General features: G+C 41.1%; 1 protein-coding gene across 1 annotated transcript; it reads left to right on the top strand.

Annotated features, from left to right (window-relative positions):
* Nucleotides 1–1,001: 1,001 nt before the first annotated feature.
* IFNB1 (interferon beta 1) lies at nt 1,002–1,544 on the top strand. Its single transcript, XM_016205483.2, has one exon. It carries the CDS (start codon nt 1,002–1,004, stop codon nt 1,542–1,544), a length of 543 nt encoding a protein of 180 aa, XP_016060969.2.
* Nucleotides 1,545–25,317: the final 23,773 nt, after the last annotated feature.

Genomic DNA, 25,317 nt, shown 5'->3' on the forward strand with positions numbered 1-25,317 from the left:
AAAAATCTAAAACACTAATTCAAAAAAAATATATGCACCCATATGTTCACTGCAGCATTATTTACAATAGCCAAGATATGGAAGCAACCCAAACGGCCCTCGATAGATGAGTGAATAAAAAAGTGTCTCAGCTATTGGGCATCAACCTAGGATCCAGGAGATGGTGGTTCGATTCCCAGTCATGCCCTGGTTGTGGGCTCAACCCCCAGTCGGGGGCATGCAGGAGGCAGCTGATCAATGACTCTCTCATCACCGATGTTTCTCTCTCTCCCCTCTCCTTTCCTCTCTCTGAAATCAATAAAGATACATTAAAAAAAAAAGTCTTGGTACATATATCCACAATGGAATATTACTCAGCCATGAAAAGGAGTGAAATCTTGCCATTTGTGACAATATGAATGGACCCAGATATAAAGTATTATGCTGAGTGAAATAAGTCAGACAGAGAAAGACAAATACCATATGATTTCACTTATATTTAGAATCTAAAAAGCAAAATCAATAAACAAACAAAACAGAAACAAACTCATAGATACAGAGAAAAAATGGATGGTTGTCAGACGGGAGAGGGATTGGGAGGCTGTGTGATAAAGGCGAAAGGATTAAGAAGTACAAATTGGCAGTTATAAAATAGTCACAGAGATGGAAAGCACAGCAGAGGGAAATAGTCAATAATGATGTAGTAACTATGCATGGTGCCAGATGGGTACTAGATTTTAGGGGGGGGGTGACTTTGTAAGGTATACAAATGTCTAATTACTATCTTGTACACCTGACACTAATAAAATATTGTATGTCAACTATAATAGAAAATTTTAAAAAAAGTATAAATGACAAAAGAAAAATGGAAAGGAGAACTGAAAATGGGAAATTCCTCTTAGTGAGGGCTGGTGGCCTTATAAATAGCCGGCACTCATGGAGAGAGGACATTCACGCCGTGAACCCTGAAGACTCTGCCTCGGGACCTAGGTGGTACAGGCAACGCTGTTCCTCTCCTCGTCATGGCCAACAGCTGCATCCTCCAGCTCGCTCTCCTGCTGTGCTTCTCCACCACCGTTATCTCCATCAACTACGACCTGCTTCAGTTCCACCAAAAAAGCAGCAACGTAGCCTGTCGGATGCTCCTGTTGCAGCTGAACAGTAGCTGCATGATCACCAAGGACTTCCAGGCCCCTAAGGAGATTCAGCAGCCACAGCAGTTACGGAAGGAGAAAGCCGTGCTGATCATCCAAAGGATGGCCCTGAAGATCTTTGATGTTTTCACAAGAAATTTCTCTAGCACTGGCTGGAATGAGACCATTGTTGAGAACCTTCAGGAGAAACTCTTCTGGCAGATGAACCGTCTGGAGACAGCCCTGAAGGAGGGGAACATCACCTGGGAAGGTGAAGCGGTGCCTAAGTGGCGCCTAGAGGCCTATTACTCGAGGATAGTACAGTACCTGAAGGCCCAGTCATACAGCAGATGTGCCTGGACGGTAGTCCAAAGGGAAATCCTCAGGAACATTTCCTTCCTTAACAGGCTGACAGTTTGCCTCCAAAACTGAAGATCCCTCAGCCTGTGCCTCTGGGAATTAACAGTGCTCACAGTGACTGCCTCTGGGGACCAGCAATGCTCGCCGTGACTTCAGGCATTCAACCGGTGACTCTTTGACTGACTGACAGCTAACGCACTGCCTTTGAAAGGACAGCTAAAGACTTTTGAATTTTTTAATTATTTATTAATTTTTTAATTTATTTACACTTTTACCTTAAAAATAAATTTTTTGAAACAAAGTCAACATGGCAGTTTTTATTTCAACTTGATTTCTGTAACTACCTACATTGAAAATTACAGGGCGCCTATTAGATGTTCTTGCTGGAATATGCCTGCAGAGTAGTGCTGGCCTCGGTCTTCGAGGAATTTAAAATTCAAGGAAGCCACATAGAAAATTGGGGGTTTTGTCCCTTTTGTTTTGTTTTGTTTTGTTTTGTTAGAAAAGCAAGTCTGCTCCTGATCTCCCCTGCCTTGTTTATATAGAATTTCAGGAAAATTCTACCTGATTTTCTTGCTTCTCTGCGTCTCTGGGTCCACATACTCCCTAAAGTCAAATCCTAAGCAGGAGCAGCAGATAAAGTTGTTTCAGGCCAAGTGAAAAACCAGGATGCTGGATTTCTGTCTTTGTACTGAACCCCTTGGTTTTTTAGGTTATTATGACTGTTCCTGTTATGATGAGCAGCTGTCAGCTAGGCACTGTGCTGAGCTCTTATGCATGTAATTGGGTTTAGTCTTCCCCACAAGCACCCCTCAGGTAGGTAAAATTACATTATTGCTATTTTACAGGTCAGGAAACTAAGTCTCAAAGAGGTTTAGTAACTGCCCCAAGCTCACATAGCTAGTGAGTAGAGGTTTTAAAAAGGTCCAAAGGGAAGAATTGTATTAAACTGTATTTGTATCTAGGCATTTTCTCCTAGAGCAGAAGTCAGAGTTCCCTTTCAGAGCCTTTCGGGGAAGAAGCCTGCCAGTCAGGAATTTCAGAGAAAACACTAAGTACTGTGCAGGCAATGACCTTGGGGCTCCCCCTTCTGACTCCAGGCTGGTAACACACTGGCTGTGGAACCAAGAAGCACCATCCTTGTGGGTCTGTGGCCATCATCCCAAATCAGCCAAGGTCCCTGTAAAGCAATAAATCTTCTCTTCCCTCCAATTCTTCACTCTTTATGACCCCACAGCTGTACTTCCTTTTGCCTGGGAGTCAAAGACAAGATTGGCACATAGAAATGCAGGGTAAGAGGCAGATGCTAGAACAATCAAGAGGATGCTAAAGAGGTCTCTCTCCACAATGGGTTCCAACGGCCCATCATCTTTTCTGGGCCAAAGTGCTGAACTGGCCCAGCACCCGAGAGGCTGGGGCAGCCCTGGACATGCCTGCCCTTCATGTGTGCTGGGGCCCGGGCAGAGGAGAGGTTTCTTCTTTTGAATTATAATTGTGCCACAATTGAACTTGTCGGCCCATCCAGGTTACCAGAAGTATGTTCTTCACCCGTAGGGGACAAGCAAGTGATAATTAATAATTTCAATAAGGATGAGGGAGACTAACCCAAAGTGCATGTGTATTTGCATATGCTAAACAGATAGCTACATATGAGGGTGTCATTTATTAATTTATTTTGGCACCAGAATACCTTGCAAAGAGAGCACTCATTGCTTAGAAAAATATCGACTGTTGTAGGTGTAGTAACACAAAAGGCAGCACAACACCAATAGCTTGTATTTGTGTGTCTGTTTCTGAGGAGGAAAGAGATAGAGAGAAACTCACCAGATGGTCTGGAGTGGGATGTTCTGTAGAAAAGAACAGCAGTGAAAAATGTCTGGTGGGGGTGAATAAAGGACTTTTAAGAACAAGAATGTCTCACATGCAACTTGAAATTATGTGTAATGATGGGATGAAAGCCTCTCCTCCATCTCTTCCAAACCCTCGGTAGAGATGAAACCAGACAACAGTGGGTCCAGGCTGCCTGTGACTACTTCAGCCAATTAAGCAGAAACAGGGTTGAATCATATATGAGCATTTATTCCAACGTTGCCTGCAGTATGGGAGAGCAGTAAGAGTCATCCACGAAAATCTGCTCTGCCGCCCCCACCGCCCCATAAGCCAGATCCTTATATTGGGTAGAAGGACAAAGATCACGTGGGAAAGTAGGAATTACAGGCATGGGGAAGTAGGCAAGATATAATGCTAACGGGTTACAAGCAACGTGGGCTGGGGGTCGCAAAGCGCGGGAGCCTCGGGATTCCATTGTTTTGGGAACAAGGCTGTTAATCTTTCCACGATGATGGGTGGTTTTGGAAAAGGAGAATGGACTGCATTCCAAGGGTAATTCCTGGGTCCTGGGCTTACAACTCTCAGCCAGATTAGAAAGTGCTTCGTCTAATTAGAACAGAACAATTACAGTTGACAGAACATGATTAATATTTCTTATAAATATAGCTAACAGTCACGGTCAACAGAGCATGATCAACATCTCTGCGCCTGTCAGAGATGGTTCCCCACACAGAGTCCCTGTGCATGTGGAAATCATAGCAAGTATCCAGGCCTGTATTTGAAATAGTATAAAGAAACAGGCATAGGGTTTCCAGATTTCTATTCATGAACCAAATTAGTGGGGACAGAAGGCAGAGTCATTACAACAGAGCCACATTCCCAGGTCCCACCTTAGGAATCCAAGGACATCAGGAAGAGGACGTGGTGCCTCCAGAGACACTGATTGGAGAAGGACCGGTTTTATCTAGCTCGTAAGCGGTTAGGAGGCCCTGGCAAACATCTGGGTTACATTTAATACATAAATATTGCCCAACCATTTAAACATACAGATTATAGGATAACATCAGCGTACATTTGTATGATAGTTTATGCAGTTAACAAAGTTGATATTTAGGCACTTTGGGTGTGATTAGGCACTTTAAGGTCCTCAGATACATCTGATGCAGGGATTTGTTCATAAAATATTCTTTAAAAATGCAGAGACCATGCACTGACTGGGAGAAAACAATTGCCAATCACATATCTGATAAAGGACTTGTATCCAGAATATATTTTTTAAAATACTCTCAAAACTCAACAATAAGAAAATAATACACCCCCTCTCAATGGGTGATATATTTGAATGGATTCTACACCAAAGAGATACATGAATAGCAAATAAGGACATGGAGACACTAAAGGCTGGATTTTGTGTGGCCTAGATCAGATAATGAATGTGAAACGTTTTCTGTTGTTTTTTTTATTATTAGAGAGGAGTCCATTCCACCATGAGGACCTAGCATAGCCACTGCCCTTTCTGAGGAAAGTCACCAGCTATCCTGGTTGAGTTCTGTATGTGTATGTGATACACTTGAGGTCTACCCAGCAGAGAAGGTAAGGCCCTTCGCTAGTCTGGCTGTGGGACGGGCAGAGAGTCAGCGCTTGGCAGTGGAGTCAGAAGGTGAGTGGCACCCAGAGTGAGATCTTGCCAACTGCACGCATTTTCTCTAAACTTATTGGGCCAAAAAACCCTGTGTTATGAATTTGTTCTTTTGTTTTCAATGTTAACTTACTTTTAAACATCCTTTTAATTGTCTAAAATCTCCTAAAACAGTTAGTTTTAAAAAATCAAACTCTGCAATTGTAGAGTTGCCAGCACAGAAGTATACTCTCTTCTGATTTAGTGAGACCAAGTTAACTACTTACCTGGTTAACTGACTGACGGGGAGCACCCCAGAGGCTTGTTCACGTCCAACAGTTACCACCAAATCAACAAATTCTGCTTCAGTTGACATTCTGTTTCAAAATTCCTGTTCTGCTTTATAATTCTCTGAGTAGGGTATTCTTGGGAAACCCAAAATGCATTATTTAAATTATATCCCCAACAATTAATTTAGGAACAAGAAAAAATGGAGCTCACTTCAAAAGACCCTCTTAAGCCCGACCGGGCGTGGCTCAGCGGTTGAGCGTCGACCTAGGATCCAGGGGATCGAGGTTCGATTCCCGGTCAGGGCACGTGCCCGGGTTGCGGGCTCGATCCCCAGTCGGGGGCGTGCAGGAGGCAGCGGATCAATGACTCTCTCATCAGCTCTCTCTCCCTCTCCCTTCCTCTCTCTGAAGTCAATAAAGATATATTTTTTAAAAATGTACAAAAGACCCTCTTAAGAAAATGAAAAGACATGTCATAAACTGGGCAAACATATCTGTAAGTCACATATCTCATAAAGGGCTTATATCAATACATAAAGAACTCTCAGTACTCAATAATAACAAAACAACCCAATAAAAGCTGGACAAAAGATTTGAACACACACTTCACCAAAGAAGATACATAGGACAGGAAAAGATGATTGAAATGATTAGTCATTAAGGAAATGCAAATTAAAACCACAGTGAGATACCGCTACGCACTTACTAGGATAGCTGAAGTGAGAAGGACTGACCCTGTCGAGCACCGGCAAGGATGTGAAGCACCTGAAACTTTCATACGCTGCTGGTGGAAATGGAACATGCTACAACCACTTTGGAAAACTATTTTTCTTAAAAAGGTAAACTACACCTACCATATGACTCAGTCATCCCACTTGGCTATTCACCCGAGAGAGAGAGAGAAAAAAAGCGGATTTCCATGCACAGACTTGTATATGGATCTTTGTAGGAACTTTATTTGTAATATCCCCAAATTGGAAACAACTCAAATGTCCATCACAGGAGAACAGTTAAAGAAGTTGTAGTATATTTATGTAATGAAATATTACTCAGTACCCGAAAGGAATGAATCTCTGATACACACAACAACATGGATGAGTCTCGAAATGATTATGCTGAGTATAAGCAGACAGGCGAAAAAAGAGTACATTCTGTGCTGTCCCATTTATATAAAATTCTAGAAAGAAAAAACTAGACTATAATGACAGAAAGCAGATCAGTGGTTCCCTGGGGTTGGGGACAGTGGTAGTGAGGCATGAGTTGGAGGGATAAAGGAAACTTTTGACAGGACATGGGCATGTTCAATATCTGATTGTACTGATGGTCTCAGGGGTGTACACACACGTCAAAACTTATCGAAGTGTTAACTTTAAATAAGTGCATTTTACTGAGTGCCAATTATATTCATTAAAATTCTTTATATCTATCATCTATCTATATCAATCTATATCTATCTATCTATCATCATCTATCATCTATCTATCTATCTATCTATCTATCTATCTATCTATCTATCTATCTATCTATCATCTATCTATCTATCTATCTATCTATCTATCTATCTATCTATCTATCTATCTCTATCTATCATCTATCTATCATCTATCTATCTATCTATCTATCTATCTATCTATCTATCTATCTATATCTATCTATCTATCATCTATATCTATCTATCTATCTATCTATCTATCTATCTATCTATCTATCTATCTCTATCTATCATCTATCTATCATCTATCTATCTATCTATCTATCTATCTATCTATCTATCTATCTATCTATCTATATCTATCTATCTATCATCTATCTATCATCTATCATCTATCTATCTATCTATCTATCTATCTATCTATCTATCTATCTATCTATCATCTATCTATCATCTATCTATCATCTATCTATCATCTGTCTATCTATTTACCTATCTATCTGTAAGATAAAGCCAAAGTATCTTGTGTTCCTTTGTCAGAATCAGTATATATTGCTTGATGTCCTAAGATCTCTTTATAAAATTCCAAGATAAAATTAAATCAATAGACCCTCAGAAAGAAGAAAATACCTTCTGGTCTAAGTTCATCATTGTCAGCAATTAGATTCTTAGAGGTTTTTATGTCACGTTTGCAATAGTTTTTCATATTTTAAAAGGTTGCCCAAGAAGTTGATCAATGTCATGTGCTAAAACTACGGAAAGAGCCCAGAGCACCTTGACGTTGCATACTGGCACCAACTGCATTTCAAGTTGCAGAATACAAAGCCCAGTGAACGAGGAAACTATTTTTATTTTTTATACTGTAATAAAATATACGTAACATAAAATTTACCATTTTAAGCATTTTAAGTGTACGGTTCTGTGGCATTAAGTACCTTCACATATTTGTGGAGCCATCACCACTATCCATCTCCAGAACTGTTTTATCTTCCCCAACTGAAATTTTGCACACATTAAACAGTAATTTCCCATTTCCCCCTCGCTCCAATCCCTGGAAATCACCATTCTACTTTATGTCTCTATGAATTTAACTGCTCTAGGTACCTCATATAAGTGGAATCATGCAATATTTGTCCTTTTGTGACTGGCTTCTTTCACTTATGATAATGTCTTCAAGTGTCATACATGTTGTAGCATGTGTAAAATTTCCTTCTTTTTTAAGTCTGAATAATATTCCATTGTATATGTATATCACATTTTGTTTATCCATTTATCCACTCATGGACATTTTAGTTGCTTCCAGCTTTTGGCTATTGTAAATATAAACACTGCTGCTATAAACATAGGTGTACAAATACCTGTTTGAGTCCCAGATCTCACTTCTTTTAGGTATATATCCGGAAGTGGAATTTTTAGATCATATGGTAATTCTACATTAAAATTTTTGAGGAATCATCAAAGCAACTATTTTAAGCTATGTCCTCATAATGCGAGTATTTGTGATCATGGCTTAATGCAAACACAACAACAGCTGCATTTCTTAAGGATGTACAGTCTTAGCAAGGGACTCTGCTAAGCATGTTATAAATATATACCATATTATTTAATCTTCCTGAGAACTCTAGGATTAAAGTATTGCTATCTCCTTTCTACACATAATAAAAATGAGGCTCAGTAAGGTTAAGTAAACTTCCCATTGCCAAGTCTACAGTTGGTTAAGAACAGAGACATATTTGGAACCAGAGACCACATTCCTAACTACCTGTAGTCACCTGCTAGCTCTCAAATGTTATTTTCTTCCAACTACATAGCACTGACACAGTATTGTAATTTAGAGAGGGAACAAGAAGCTCACGGCCCAGTAGCTCCTGGCTTTGCTGCTAGTGTTCTGAGGACCTTCTGCAGGAGGGGCTGCTCTCCTCACTGGAGCACTTCGTTTCCCTTCCACCCCCATTCAGAAAAGGACTCTCTCTCCCTTTCTCTAGAGAGACTAGGAAATTCCCATCTGCTCTCTTGCCAGACACCACAGAGCAACTTTTCTCTGAAGGATTTTAGAGGCAACTGCCTGAACCATGACTCATAGTTTTCCTTGGCAAGGCTTCATTTCCCTCTCTCAACCACTAGGCTCTTATCCGGCACTAGGTCTGCATGCAGTTTCCTTTTCAAGTTGGCGGCACCAGCTGCTTTCATTATCTCATAGGAATGTTTAAGAGCAAAATGGCCTGCATTTTTAAATGATTAAAACACAAGACGTTTTATCTTTCCCTTTGCTTTTAAATTTCTTGGCTCCGTTTCTTTTTCGTAAAAACCCAGAGGTAAACAAATAGTTTTCAACACCAAAAATGACTTACTAATCCAAAATGCATGAGTTGGAAGTCTGTGAATTTAAAAGTCCAAATATTAAAATAAATAAAGTTTACTATTTTAAAAAAAAATAAAGGACATGGAGTTATACAAACCTGAGAGCTAATGTGAATTCTGCCATTTTCTAAGTATATGATGTCAGGCAAATTATATAAATTGAAGGTAACCATACATCAAATTCTTGAAGAATAAATGGAATATATGATGTGGTCCAGCACAGGCCCTTGCCCATGAAGATGCCCAATACTTAACTTAGTTAAAAGCGAATAGAAATTTTAGAAATTTCTCACACAAAAATAGCTGGGCTTCTGGAGTACTCTTTCCAAAATCTCATACAAAAAACAAATGTTACAAAGAAGGACCAGGCAATTCTGAAGAAATCCAAAACACTAACTTGAAAAGACACATGCGCCCATATATTCATTGCAGCATTATTTACAACAGTCTTTGCTGATCTCCTATGACGTGTCTGAACTGTGCTCACCTCTTCCCACATTGCACTGACCGTCTGTTGTTGCCGTGGGAGTGGGCATCTGGTCAAGGCCGGGCTGCTGAGAGCACTGGCGTCTCTCCGGGGCCGCAGCGACTGCTCAGGAGGAGATAAGTGACTCACGCAGAGGCCGTGAGAGTCATAGGCCGGACTTGCAGGATTTATGCTGAAATGGTGGGGAGATGGGGGAGGGAGTCCTGTCTGTGGTGCAGGTATCTTGGTGCAGTTTGAGCCTGGTCCCAGGGTGGCCACACCTAACTGTACAGTTTGTGCTCTGAACAGGGTAGGGTGACACCTTTCTCTGGTGAGCCTGATATGCTCCACATTAGAAGAAGTGTTTAAGAATAAAGCCAATTCACCTGGCCAGGTGGCTCAGCGGTTGAGCATCAACCTAGGATCCAGGAGATCGTGGTTCGTACTCCCAGTCAGGGCACCTGCCCGGGTTGCGGGCTTGATCCCCCTTGGGGGTGTGCAGGAGGCATGGGATCAATGACTCATCATTGATGTTACTATCTCTCTCCCTCTCCCTTCCTCTCTTTGAAATCAATAAAGACATTAAAAAGAAAAAAAAAAAAACAAAGGCAACTCAAAGAGCAGCAGAGGGGAAAGATAAACACAAACACATTTTTGCTCCGGCCAGTGTAGCCAGTGTAGCTTAGTTGGTTGGAGCATTGTCCTGTAAAACGAAAGGTCACAGGTTCGATTCCCAGTCAGGGCACATACCTGGGTTGTGGGTTTGATCCCCAGTTGGGGCACATACAGGAGGCAACTGATTGATGTTTCTCATATAGATGCCTCTCTCTCTTTCCCTTCCTCTCTCTCTAAAATCAATAAGCATATCCTCAGGTGAGGATTACAAAAAAAGAAAAAGACACATTCTTGAAAATATTGTTTCAGCCATGACGGAAGCCAGGTGAACACCTAAAAGGTTTGTTATCTGAGCCTTGAAAAAGGGTTAGAGGGGACTGGAAAATCAACTAAAAATCTATCCACACTGACCTCTCTGCCTTTTGAAGCAACCCATCTGTATTCCTTCACCTTAAATTTTGTTAAGGGTGCTCCAGATAGGTCTGTTCATCCTTAGAAGTGTGGGGAGGTACTCGCAGCCCGGGCCTGACTGGCTTTTCCTTGCCTTTCAGTGTGGTTATGTACTAGTGAAAGCCAGTGATTTATAAAGCTGCCTACAACCTCACCACTGAATGCTTTAGAGTTTAGCTAAATCTTTACAGGAAGATAGCCAGGCTTCAGAGTTCAACTGCCCTCTCATTTCTTTTTAAAAGCTATGCCTTCTCAGAGAAACATAGTTTTGTTCTTCGATGCAATTCAACAAACATTTCCAGAATGTACAATGCATACCAGACACTGTGCTAAGCACTGGGCTTACGTAGACAAACAAGATACAGATATTATCCTTAAGAGGCTCATTTTCAAGGGAAGGAAACAGATAAGTATATGACTAAAAATGATAGCTTGATGATAAATGTCATTCTATCATAATGAACAATCTCCTAGAGAGGTCCAGATTTGTTCTGTCTGACAGGATTTGAGCGGCCTTCTCAGAGAAGATATTTGAACTTGGATTTGAAGAGATAGCATTTTAAAATGAAAAGAATGGGATAGAGAGCATTTCAAAAGAAAGAGCAATCTGTACAAGAGAACAGAGTCATGAAAACACATGTCCCATTCAGGGAATGTCACAAAGGATAGTGCAACTAAATTACAGGTGCTGGGTAAGAGTGGGAAGGAAAGGAAGCTGCAATTTAGGTTGGAATAGATGCTGAGGGCTGGGAGAACTGGCTTTTTAAGGAGAGGAGAGGCTTAGTCAGATCTTTTTAAGACAGGAGACTCTGGTCACAGAATAAAGGGACAGATCTAAGTGGTGTGGGACTGGAGGTTGAGAGGCTGCTGAGGGTCTCAGCACAAGGGGATGGATGCCTGAACTAAGACTGAGCAGGACTTGGTTTATAAACACATATCATGGAAATTCAATTCTGTATGAATATTTCAGCCTTAATATGCTCTTTTCCCTTCATATTCACAACTTAACTCCACTAGTGGTTGCCATTGCCACGGAGATAAATTTTTGAAAGGGCTGAACTCCAGTATTCTAACTTAACTAATTACATCTGCAATAACTCTATTTCCAAATAAGGTCACATCTGAGGCACTGGGAGTTAGGACTTCAACATATGGATTTGGTGGTATTGGTGGGGGACACGATTCAACAAATAACACAGGGGAAGATGAAATAGAAATACCTCTTTCTCTTCTCTCCACTACTGTGTGTGGGGTGGGAGGAAGTTTATCAAGGCTTCTGTCGGGGTTTGCCTTGAAAGAGGGTCCCCCTTCCCCACCTTAGATTCCACCAGCTGCAGTCGACAGGGGCACAGACAACTTCAACTGTCCTTGACATGCTGCTATGAAGCCAAAATGAAAACAAATGCCATAGAAATCTTCAAAGGCTATTAAAATCATTCCTTCCACTTTATTTGATGTAAACTTTATAAATAGTTTGAGGACAAGAATGTATTTGCTGAATTGGCTTTAGAACAATTGGCCTCTGTTGGGCATGTGTGGACCTTAGCATCTGTTGAGGAAGGGGAGCCACATTAAGGGAGGGGGACAATAATTAATATTAGCTTCCTCCCCTCCAGGCTGCAACTTGAAGTCCCCTAAAACCCAAAATAAGTGAATTCCATGGATTAATTTTCTATCATACACCCATCCCTGAAACAATAAATGTGGTCTGCATGAGAAATTCATTTTCCTTCTATTTACTTTACTTTTTTCTTGGCCTAATAACATTGGATTTACTAAGTTGAGAGTGCTTAGCCTCTCTGGGCTACATAATAATAGTTTTTATGCTGATCAAAGAAGGATGTTCCATTTTCAGATTGCTTCATCCTAAACCCTTGGTTTCACCCCAGGCTCTGCAGGCTTGGGGAAGTCTGTGGGAAGGGATTGTGGCAGATACTTCCATTCTCTGTCCACCACCAGTGGACATGTTCGGCACATGACTGGCCTACAGAAAGCTCAATAAATGGTGGCTGTTTTTTTTTTCTCTTTATAGACAATTGCTATCTACTATTCTTTTGTTGAAATATAGGAGCCTCAGAATTTCAGAAAATCTCAGGTAACTCAATTATTCTCTTCTATGTAGTTAAAAATAACAACATGGTTATGTAGTTGGCTGGCCAATAAGACAGACCTTAGCATGAAGCCCATGGCTATCTCAAATGTATTTTTAGAAAGAAAAAAATAGACTGGACTCTTGTCTTATTCTCACTCCATGTTCAATAAAATTTATGTCTATGATTGTACAGTTTCACAAACATTATTGCCTGACCCTAGCCTCCCACTGGAAGTCTCTTTAGGTGTCCCATAATGGACTACTAGGTTGACTCTCACTCCCCAGTCCCTGTTAGCCCAGCCATAAAAACACCAAAATGAAAAAGATGAGAGGGACAACTTTTTATCTTTAGATGTCTTATCACAGGAAGCCTTCCCACCACCCCACCCCCTTTTGAAAATCTTGCTTTCCTCTCTGATCATCACTTGAGAGTGGAGAAACATAGGTAACCCGCAGGCTGAGTCACTGGGGACACTCAGAGAGGGCCAAAGAGACTTTTGAACGCCCTGAGGAAGGATGTAGACTATCAAGCTATGATACCATTCAAGGGGACACCATCGCTCTCATCAATAACAAGTTTTCCACCAGCAGTGTAAGAACTTTCCTGATTGTTTTTCTTTCCTTTTTTCTTTTTGACTTGTTGGAAGTGATGAATGGTAATAACTCAAAGAGAAAATAGTAGTGGAGGGAAGCAGTGGGAGAACAAATTACAATTCTGACTTGTTGACCTTAATGGACTGCTGTCATTGATCAGCTTGGAGAAGGCTGCCCCTGTGGGCCCATTGTCTGACAGCACCTTGCTGTGATACTAAGTGGTCACCTATCTGGTTGTGTGTGAAACAGTTTGCCTCTAGTAGAGAACAGCCATCAGTAACCTTGCCCACCATTAGCCAACCAAAAATAGGAGGAAATATATTTTCATAAACTTTTCCCCAGGTTTGCCCATGCAGTAATAAGGTTTGCATGAGCTCCAAAAACAATAATCCTCAACTAGTTCTAAAATTATCTCCCTCTTGGTGAAACAGCTAAACTAGGGGCACACCATCTAGTCACAGTGCCCTCTGCATGTATCATATCTTTCTCAATATAGCATTTTAATTAAAAAAATGAGACTTGGTAAAGAAAAGATGACAGATCTAAGCATTGCCTTCCCTCCCTCGACCTTCATTATTCTCACTCAACAATCCACATGCCCTCAACAACAGATAAAGATTTCAGCAGCCACCCTCAAGACCTTTTCAGCAGAAGTGAGTACCCTAGGGGAAAGGAAAGAACATTCTAGGTCACATGAAGCTTGATACAATTAACTTAAATGTCAAAAACAAATGTGAAGCTGCGGCCGGTTTGCTCAGTGGTTAGAGTGTTGGCCTGCGCACGGAAGGGTTGCAGATTCGAGTCCCAGTCAAGAGCACTTGCCTCAGTTGCAGACTCAATCCCTGGCCCCAGTTGGGCTGCGTGCGGGAGGCAACCAATAAATGTGTCTCTCTCACATAGATGTTTTTCTCTCTCTCTTCTCCTCTCTTCCCTCCCCTCCACTCTCTCTAAAAAAAAAAAAAAAAAAATCAATGGAAAAAATATCCTTGGGTGAGGATTTAAAAAAAGAAAAAGAAAAATGAAGTTCGAAGTTCAAGATGGCAGACAACCTTCATCTTTTACCCCTTGCCAGTATGTCTTTGAAAATAATAGTAGACAAGTGTTTAGAGGGTGGAGTCATGAGATATCCTTTAACGTGGATGAAATAAGACATAATAATTTAAGTATGTAATTTATACTCATGTTTATTCTCACGAGTATATCATATTATGCTAACAAAGTCACCAATGAAGAATGAAAATAATATAACTATTTCTGTTAACGATGCTTACAGCAACAAGTAAGAAATAGCCTTATTAACAGTAGCTAAAACAGAACAGATCTTATTTCCCCACCTACAATAGGTCCAGCGATAGGCAGTCAGAGCAGGACAGATTGTTAGCTATGGTGCCTGGGACCCAGGGACACTATTTCTGCTCCATGTTTTTTTATTGTCACTGATACGCCTGTCACTTCATCACTGCCGCTCCTGCAGGCATTGCCTCCACATTTCAGCCAGGAGCAGCGGGAAGGGTAACTCTGTAACCTGAGTCAGGAAAGCAGAAGCTTTCCCAAATTCTTTGTCTTCCAAATGGAGTCTGGGAGGTGGGTGTCTTAGCTGGACACGCTGCCTCTGTTAATATGGCAAATCAAGGATCAGAAAAGGGGAACATGTTTCTTTGTTTTTTAAAAATATATCTTTATTGATTTCAGAGAGAGGAAGGGAGAGGGAGAGAAACATCGATGATGAGAGAGTCATTGATCGGCTGCCTGCTGCACGCCCCCAACTGGGGATCAAGCCCGCAACCCGGGCATGTGCCCTGACCGGGAATCGAACCCTGATCCCCTGGATCCTAGGTTGTTGCTCAACCGCTGAGCCACGCCCGGCTGGGCGAGAAAATGTTTTTAAAAGTATAACTGGCCCGGGCTGGGTGGCTCAGTTGGTTGGAGCATCACCCTGTACAACAAAAGGTTGCAGGTTTGATCCCCAGTCAGGGCACGTATGGGAGGCAACCGGCCAATTGATGTTTCTCTCTCTCTCTCTGTCAAAAAAATCAATAAAAACATATTCTCAGGTGAGGATTTAAATAAATAAATAAATAAGAAGTATAACTGCAACAATATCTAACAATCTAGAGAAAAGAAGAGAAGTGGCAGTGATATAAAAAAAAACTATCTTACTATATTTTAGGACATGATGTAAAAAGTTATCATCTAAATCAATCAATCAATCAATCAATCAATCAATCAAGAGTGTAGTACATTATTCAGAATTGCAGAGCTAATAATAACTTGTAAAAGGAAATAAATAAAAAGCAGATTGCCTCTGTATATCCGAAGTGGGAATGATGCAGTGAAAGAGGTTGTTTTTTCATTTAATTCCATTCTGTTTGTCTCTTTTTTATACTCTGTGCATGTGATACAGTTAGAAGAACTGTTAAGATAGAGAGAAATGTGTGCTGATTTTGTACTTCAAGCAGGTGAAACAGGATAGATTTGTTATAAATATATCCAATACCTAGCATAGTGCCTACTTAGAACATAGCATATGCTCAACATATTTTTTAATGAAAAAATTAATTTTTGTAATAAAAACTGAAATTAAATATTTACACACTCCAAAAACATCACAAAAGAATGACAAAAGTTAGAGTCTGTTATGTATGCTCTTCAGTTTGATGAGACAATGTTATTATTTGTCTCAAAGGTTTGTGGATTGGTTTAAATGCCCACAGCAAGCAAATATTTTAAGTGTATATACCTCAATGTGCATGCCTTTGGCCTCTCTTCTTGAAATCAGCCATTTACAAGTTCTAGGGAGAGTGACTGTGAAGGCTGAAAACTGGCAGAAGGGATTGCGACCAACGTGCAGAAAGAGGAGTCCCAGAATTAAACAGGGCTTGCAAACTTGATTTGGCCAGCAGCAAAGAGGAGAGAGAGAAAATGGGGGGATCTAAGCTGACTCTCTTCTCCTGTCAAATGAGAATAAGAATACCTGCCTGAACTTCATTTTAGGAGAATTTTTTTTAGAAAGATGTGGGAACTATTTGTGCTGTGAATGTCAAACACCATCCATTAGGCTTGAAAAGGAATCAATAGTCACTGACTCTACATTTTAAAAATAATAAATACCCAACATTGGTCAAAGAAATAGGCATTGAACACAAAATAATACAACTTTCAGGTTACAGCTCAGGATATTCAAATATTTAGACACTGGTATGATAGTGGAGGGCAATAGAATGTAATTGCCAAAAACTTTAAAGTGTGCATTCCCTTTGATTCAGCAGTTGTTTCTAGAAACTTATCCTAAGGAAACAATCAGGCAAAATTTGCAAAAGTGCTTATACAAGGATGTCTATTAGTGCAGACTTTGTAATATCTAAAATTTTATAATAAATATAAATTTCTAACCATAGAAGATTAATTAAATAAATTATGCTATCATTTCAAAATGGAACATGATATAGCCAATAAAAACAATTATGCTAGATCACTATGTATTGACTTAGAAAGTATCCTATAGCCAACATACTGTTAAGTGACAAAGATGCATTTTAAAACAATATATAAACTATAATCCCAATTTTGTGAGAAAAATATACATGTATACAAATGCACAGAATAAAGCCTAGAATTATGTAAATAGTAAATTGTAAATGAAATAGTGAAATAAGCATCTCTGAGTGATAGGTTTATGAATAGGTTTCCTTTTTCTTTTTACTTTTTCTGAACGTTTAACACATTTAAAACATATCAGATAATGGCTTCTATAGTTATTTAATAATAATAAAGTGATCTCAGTTTTGAAGAGAAAATACATTGTCTCCAATCCTATCACAACTCTAACAAGTCGTTTGCTCTAGTTGTATCTTGACATTCCTGTACTCCACTGTGTCCCTGACAACAAAGCCACTGATAATATGAAAATAGGCTCTGTTTGATACAGTTATAAGCCCCAATTTAATTTCTGAAAATCATATAATGGTATTATTTTGTACCTTGATGTAATTTTAAAACATAACTACCCACTCATAAACTTTTATCATTAGTATAAAATGTGTGAGATTGGGATTTAGGAGGCTTGAATACTTTCCTCTCTTTGGTTACTAGCTGGTGGGCAAATCTCTCTACAAGGCTAGTAGAGATTTCAGAGGCCTGAGCCTATTAGAATTTTAGTTCTATCACTCAAAGTTTTTCTATTTTATTTTGTTTCTATCTCTCTTTAAGATTATAATTGAGTGTAAAGGACTTTTCCTGCTGGTTTTGAATATACCTAAAACAAAAATATAGTTATATTTGAAACCTTGTATTTATAAGTCAACACTCATTAAACTGTGACCTTGGACAAATTTCTTAACCTTTCTGAGGTTCAGCTTTATCACTTTAAAGTTGGCTAACAAAATGACCTATCTCTTAAGATTTAAGGTATGAGATGTTATGTCTAAATTCCTGGCACAATTATTGATACATAGGAAGTGCTAGAGAAATGTTAGCTATTGTTATCATTGGCTACATGGGTAAATCACCTCTACTCAAACACAGATCAAGCTCTAGCAATAAGCGAATATATGAGACCGAGAAGAAGAAGACTGAAGTTTCATTAGTATATATCTACGTGTCTTCATTATGTTAAATACAAATAGACTTTCATGTTGATGATAAATAGGAATGGAGGAATTAATGGGAAAAAGAAGACATGGTTCTGCAATCAATATTTCCTGGGTCAAAATAATTCTTAATATATAAGAACTTGAGAGTCATCTTTTTTTATCATAAGTAAAAAACAATGTGCTTTAAAATGTTTAACAGCAACCACAACTTAGAATGCTCTGATGAAATCAGCTCATTTTATACTAGTAGTTAAACAATAATTTAAAGTGTTCATTTCAGTAGATTCTTTACCCATTTTTATTCAAAAGCCTTCCTCAATAAATTGCATTCAAACAGTTTTAGTACTCAGGCTTGTCCAAAGATTAACTGTGATTTTAGAAAAACAGCACTTTAAAGCACTTTTGTAATTCAACCCCCAAATTCTGACTTTCAAATGGAGATCAGGGGATTTACCAAATATGTGATGAAGAATCATGTTTTCATGTTCTTTCACTTTGACAGGAACTCGTGTTTCAATTGAAAACACTCCCTTACCATTAAAGAAACCCAGAGGGCAGTCATGAATTAAGGCCTGGAAAATAAAACTGAGAGGCAAGAGTGGAACAACATGTGGTTGTCATTTTCAAGGCAGCAGAGAGGGGAAGTGGTTTTCCACTGCGAGCGAGGCCAAGGCCGGCACGCACGCCGTCCAGCGCCCAGGGCAGCAGAAACACTAGGAGACGGTGGCGCCCCCTCCATCCACAGCGGAGCAGGTGCTGGCCTGCTCTGCAGCTAGGCCTCTTCGTCTAGGATCCTGATGTCATTTTGTATTTGAGGTAAACGTTTTCTATTACATGTGTGGTCTGACAATCCCCCTGAGAGACACAGCCATCCCACCCACTCGGGCTCCCCTTCCACAGAGAGCCTTAGCAGGCCGCGGGGCTTCCCCACGACTGCAGCTAGAAGCCTCATCGGAAACCACGATCTCTAAATTATTCTGTCTGTCCAGGTCTAGGAAGAAAGAAAGAAGTGAGGAAGGAAGGAAAAGAGGAAGGGAGGGAAGGAGGAAGGGAAATGGGGGGAAGGAAAGAAAGAAAGAGAGAGAAGGGAAGAAAGAAGGGAGAAAAAAAGGGGTATTTTTGATTCAAAAATATATTTATGATGCCAGGTTGTAAAAACAGTGTTAACCTGTAGAAATCACTATGTCGTTCCCCCAGCCTTCTTATAGCTGGGTCACCTTTCTTGTTTAATCTTCCGTCATACACCCCAGACTTAAATCCCGCTTCATCTGTGCTCGAGCAAACAAGACACGCGCCTAAGATATCATAGCATTTACACGGGGAAGGCGACTGTCCTGCCCCTCTCATGGCAGTCATTGCTACCTGATGACAGTGCCCTTTTCGCCTGACCCAGATGAAGCCTCAGGATCCTCTCACTCATGACGGCTAACATCGATCGATTTGGGGACAAGCCTTTTGTCATCTCCAGTTTACAGCACAGTCCCTCAAATCTTGCAGCTCCTTCACCCAATAATATTTTCTCCATCAGTTATGTGATCTTTGTTACATTTAATCTTTCTGGGATTCACTTTCCTCCTCACCCATAGAAAAAGGTCATACAAATATTCCACATTCATTTGTAATAAGATAATGTCTGTAAAAGCACTATGCAGACATATAGAATGACTATTATTATCTTTACCATTATACAATCATTTGTTTTCCACTCATTTTAATGGTCCCTGTCATAATTAGCTGTCTCCTCGAGAAAATTCTGATCTATCTCACACGCTAGTGCACCAGCTGGCACAGCGCCTGCATCATTGCTTCTCCGCAAACGCCAGCCTGCCCACTGCCCATTCCCCACTCGTTCCTAGTGTTAGCATAAGAAAACATTCAAACCTGGGAAGAATTTTTGTGAGTTTATTTGAGCCAAACTATCAACATATCAGGGAAGCAAAATCTCGGCAGATTGAAGTAATGCTCTGGAGAAGGGCAGTTTTGCACCTTGCTTTATAGATTACAATCAGAGGGGGAGATGTAAGTAGGTTACATGAAATCCACTGGTGATAGATTAGGGGGGTGGGAGAAAGCAAATCGGGGAAACAGCTGGGGTTCGATAAAAATAAAATGATAGACACAGACTTCTTTTACATAGGTGGGTGCAGGATAGTTAATATTCAACAATTAACAAGATAACAATCAGAGGATTTGTGGTCTCTGCAGAGCGGTGCTTGTGCTTTGAAGGGTTTGAAGGGTCTGGAAAAAGGAAAATTACTTTGTTTCGCAAAGGCATGTTAATCAGGTATGTCATCTCAGATGCAGAAAGACAACAGACAGGCTTAGTTGAGATGAAAATTAACCTTTGTTAGGGAAAATACCCGCCTAGGACATGACTCCGGGTCATGAACTGCTTTTAGTTAGAAAGTTTTCATTTCAGACCATCCTTTGCGGTTACTTTAGGGCTCTGAGTTTGCAAGGCCCCCACACAGGCCTCCCTGAGCTTGTCAGGTTTGGCTTGTGGCCCCCTTTCGCCCACACTAGTAATGCTACTCATTCATCAACTCTTGGTTCTCACACTATAATATGCCCTAGTGAGATGGACTCCAAAGCATAATATCTCAAAGAAGGATTTAAAAACAGTAACATGACTGCTTTCATTACTCACTCACCCACAGGTCCCTACAACACGCTGTAGCTCACAGAGGGAAAACCCTCGAGAGAAGTATGTCAGCTACAGGGACAACCTCACTTTTCCCTCCTTAACAGTACATGATAGTAATGCTGCCGCTGCTGGTGATGGCAATAAACATTCATTGAACATTTCCTGTGTGCCGGTCATTGATCACTAATCTTTACAGCAGCCATATGTGATAATATTGTCTTCACTTCAGAGATCAGGAGATTGGCACAGAGAAGTTAACTTGCCTAGTTCGTGCAACTATTAAGTGAGTTGGTGTGGTAGTTGGGGTTCTTCAGAGAAACAGAATCAAGTGGAGATATAAATATAGATGTACATGTAGATACAGATATAGATAAAGAGATTTATTACAGGGATTGGCTCACACAATTATGGAGGCCCCAAAGTCTCATTATCTCTCATCTGCAAGCTGGACAACCAGGAAAGCTGGTGATATACTTCAATGTGAGTCTGAAAGCTTGGGAGTGGAGTGGGAGAAAGGGAGGATGCTGGTGGCACAAATCCTGGTCTGAATCCAAAAGCTTAAGAATCCCGATGTCCAAAGGCAGGAGGACTTGGGTGTCCAAAGGCAGGAGAACTTGGATGTCCAAAAGCAGAACGTGGATATCCAAAGGCAGGAGAACTTGAATGTCCAAAGGCAGGAGGACTTGGATGTCTCAGCACAAGCAGAGAGAGAGGATTTTCCCTTCCTCCCCCTTTCAGCTCTATTCAGGCCATCAAGGTTGGATGACACCCACCCACATTGGCGATGGGAGATCTTTACTCAGTCTACTGATTCAAATACTAATCTCTTCCAAAGACACTTTAACAGACACACCTAGAAAATATTTTACCAGCTATCTGGCCATCAATTAGCCTAGTTAAGGGGACATATAAAATTAAGCATCATAGGAGGTCACGCAACTATTAGTATGGATTTAAATCCACGCAGTCAGGTTCCGGATGGTGTGCTGATAGCAGAATGGAGTCAGAGCATATCTTTCTTCCTTGAGCTCCTTTCCTTCACCTATAGAACTGGATGGTCACTGTCCAAGTGTTGCCTGGCTTTCCTGCCTGGGAATCCACACTTTAAGGAATGATTTGGGCTTTTAATTCTCTCATGCAAAATTTTTGATAGCAGTAGAAATGTAAAGGTGTATATAGAATTATGAATATATTAACTAAGCATGAAAAGGTTGAATGCAAAAGCTGATAGAGACAGAAAAACAAGCAGACACAGGAGAAAGAGAGGTTCTGGTTGATTGGGTAAAAGGCCCGAAAAACTATTCTAAACTTCTAGTCAATCCATTCAAAAATTATTTCAGGGGAAGACCAATATTAAATCTACATAATTCTTTCACAATGTATACATATATGACATCATCAAGTTGTACACTCAATATCTTACAATTGTACTTGTCAGTTATACCTCAATAAAGTGAAAAGAAACCCAATAAATACCAACTAAACAACATTTAATATAGTCCTTTGTGCTTCATCTGCATTTTCCTTTTAGGATATACAGTGCTTTTTATTTATTTATTTATTTGTTTCATTTTTAAAAAATTTATCTTTATTATTGAGAGTATTACAGGTGTCCCAATTGACCCCCTCCACTTCGCTCTCACCCCCTCCCCAGACCTTCACCCCATTATTAACTGTGTCCATGGGTTATGCATATATGCATATAACTTCTTTGGTTAATCTCTTCCCACCCTCCACCTCCCTTCCCTCTTTCCTCTGAAATATGATCATCTGTTGCCTGTATCAATGTCTCTGGATCTATTTAGTTCGTCAGATTCTTTTGTTCATTAGCTTCTTCTTAAAGAAGACTCTTCAACTTTTCCTGTAGTGCTGGTCTGGTGGCGATGAACTCCTTTAGCTTTTTCTTATCTGTGAAGCTCTTTATTTGACCTTCAGTTCTAAATGATAGCTTTGCTGGGTAGAGTAATCTTGGTTGTAGTTCCATGTTTTTCATCACTTTGAATATTTCTTGCCACTCCCTTCTGCCCTGCAAAGTTTCTGTTGAGAAATCAGCTGACAGTCATATGGGTGCTCCCTTGTAGGTAACTAATTGCTTTTCTCTTGCTGCTTTTAAGATTCCCTCTTTGTCTTTAACCTTTGGCATTTTAATGATGATGTGTCTTGCTGTGGGCCTCTTTGGGTTCCTCTTGTTCGGGACCCTCTGTGCTTCCTGGACTTGTAAGTCTATTTCTTTCCAGAGGTAGGGGAAGTTTTCTGTTATTATTTTTTCAAATAGGTTTTCAATTTCTTGATCTCTTTCCTCCCCTTCTGGCACCCCAATAATACAAATGTTGGGCCTCTTGAAGTTGTCCCAGAGGCTTCTTATACTATTTTCATATTTCTGGATTATTTTTTCTTTTTGCTCTTCTGGTTGGGTGTTTTTTGTTTCCTCATGTTCCAAATTGCTGATTTGATTCTCAGCATCCTCTAGTCTACTGTTGATTCCCTGTAAATTATTCTTCATTTCAGTTTGTGTAGCCTTCATTTCAAATTGGTACTTTATTATGTTATCAATTTTCTCAGTTATTTCCCTAATAGTCTGCTTAAACATCCTTATAAACAAAATTCTGAACTCTCTATCTGTTAGCTTGCTTGGATCTATTTCATTTAGTTCCTCTTCTAGAGATTTCTTCTGTTCTTTCCTTTGTGACATGTTTCTTTGCCTCCACATTTTGGCTGCTTCCTGGTGTTTGTTTCTATGTAATTAGGTAGAGCTGCTATGTCTCCTGGAATTGGTGTCCTGTAGGGTCCAGTGGCTCAGCCTCCCCAGTCACCTGAGCTGGGCCTTCCAGGTGCTCCCCTGTGTGGGCTGTGTGCACTGTCCTGTTGTAGCTGAGCCTTGGTTGCTCTTGGCATCCCTGGGAGGAATTGACCCCCAGGCCAATTGGCTGTGAGGACCAGCTGCAGCTACAGCCAAAGAGCTGCTGTGCTGGAGACACCCCTATGGAGCAGGATTTACTTCAGTGGAGCTCTGGTATTCACCAGGTTCGCCCCTTGAGTTTCACTGGTGGATGTGGTAGGGTTGTAATCCAGCGTGGTCGAGCCTGACCACCAGGTGCACTGTCTCTGGGGCCTCCAGGGAGGTGCAAAGTCAGCCTGTGCCAATGCCTTGCCCAGGGCTACCCAGCATGAGCTACACAGCAAGCCGTAGTTGGCTGCTACTTGTGCTGGGCTTGGAGGTGCCCAGGGGAGGCCAAGCTATGAGCCAGTGCAGCTGCCGCTAGTGGCAGGCCTGGGGCAGCTTATCAAGCCGTATGGGGCCCGCTGCTGCTTGTGTGAGAGATTTTAGGAAAGTCCTAAGCATAAGGCTGGAGAGGCCACTTGTACAGAAAAGCCCCTGGAAATGGCCTGGATGAGCTGCAGGTGGGGAGGGGTGGGGCCTCCGGGAATCACGGGGCGGGGCCAAAGGTGTGAGTCAGGTGCTGGCGATTCAAACATGGCGCCTGCCCGCCGGCCGTGTGCGGGAGGACTCGCCACAGGAGCCATGGCCTCCGCCAGCCCTTCTGCCCAGGAGGAAGCCGCCCTCTGCCTCTCGCCCGGATCTCAGGCAGGTTAGTTCCTCCCCGAGTGTCCCGGGTCCTTTCAGGCTGCTGCCCGGCGCTGGGCTCAGAGGAGGCGGGTCCGAGTGAGTCCGTGCGCGGGCCCTTTAGAGGAGCTGCTGGGGCTCCCGCAGCCTCAGGGACCTTCAGGGACAGTCCCCGCTGGTTTCACAGCCCGGAGTTGTGGGGACGTCTCTTCCTGGCCCTGGAGGCCTGGGCTGGGGGCCTGCTGTGGGGCTGGGACCCCTCCCTCTCCTGGAAAGCTCTGCCGCCGAGATTCCCTCCCCTGTTTAAACTGTGGCACCGGGGGTGGGCCTGTGGCAGCTTCTCTGTGATTCAGCCCCGATCCGCCCGCGTCTCCGCCCCTCCTCCCAGTCCCGACGCTCCTTCAGTTCCCTGGTTGTGGGGCTTCTGTTCAGCCAGATCTCAGGAGGCTCTGAGTGACGGTGGTTCTGTATTTTAGTTGTAATTTTGACGTTGTTGTGGGAGGTGGCGGGTGCAGCTGTGACCTACGCCTCCATCTTGTACTATAATGCTTTTTAAAAGGCAATTAAAATCTTGCAATACAGCTTACAATAAAAGAGAAAGAAAAATAAACACTAGGCCAAGAAAATAAAAATTATTTAGCCCACTTATTGAGATAATGCAGTAATAGCATTTTTAAGCTAATTTGTTAGGAAAATTCAAAATTGACTGATCTTTAAAAGGATCAGTAGATGGTATCTCATTGTGGTTTTGATTTGCTTCTCTGATGATTAGTGATGTTGAGCATCTTTTCATATGTCTCTTGGCTCATCTGTATATCCTCTTTGGAGAAGTGTCTATTCAGGTCTTCTGCTCACTTTTAACTGAGTTGCTTGTTTTTCTGATGTTGAATTGTCTGAATTCTTTATAAATTTTGGATATTAATCCCTTATCTATTGGATGTATCATAGGCATATATCTTCTCCCATTCAGTAGGTTTCCTTTTCAAAGCTGTGGTGCATTTACACAAAGAAATGCTACAAGGCCCTACAAAGAATGAAGTCTTACCTTTTGCAACAGCATGGATGGACCTAGAGGGTATGATGCTAAATGAAATAAGTCAAACAGAGAAAGACAAATACCATATAATTCACTTATATGTGAAATCTAATGAACAAAATAAACAAATAAAAACAGACTTATAGATAGAGAGAACAGGTTGACAGTTGACAGAGGGGAGGAGGTTTGGGGGGTTGAGTGAAAAATGTGAAGGGATTAAGAAGTATAAGTTAGTAGTTAAAGAATAGTCACAGAGATCT

This window comes from Miniopterus natalensis, chromosome 12, assembly GCF_054644295.1.
Source record: "Miniopterus natalensis isolate mMinNat1 chromosome 12, mMinNat1.hap1, whole genome shotgun sequence".
In the NCBI taxonomy this organism is placed as follows: Eukaryota; Metazoa; Chordata; class Mammalia; order Chiroptera; family Miniopteridae; genus Miniopterus; species Miniopterus natalensis.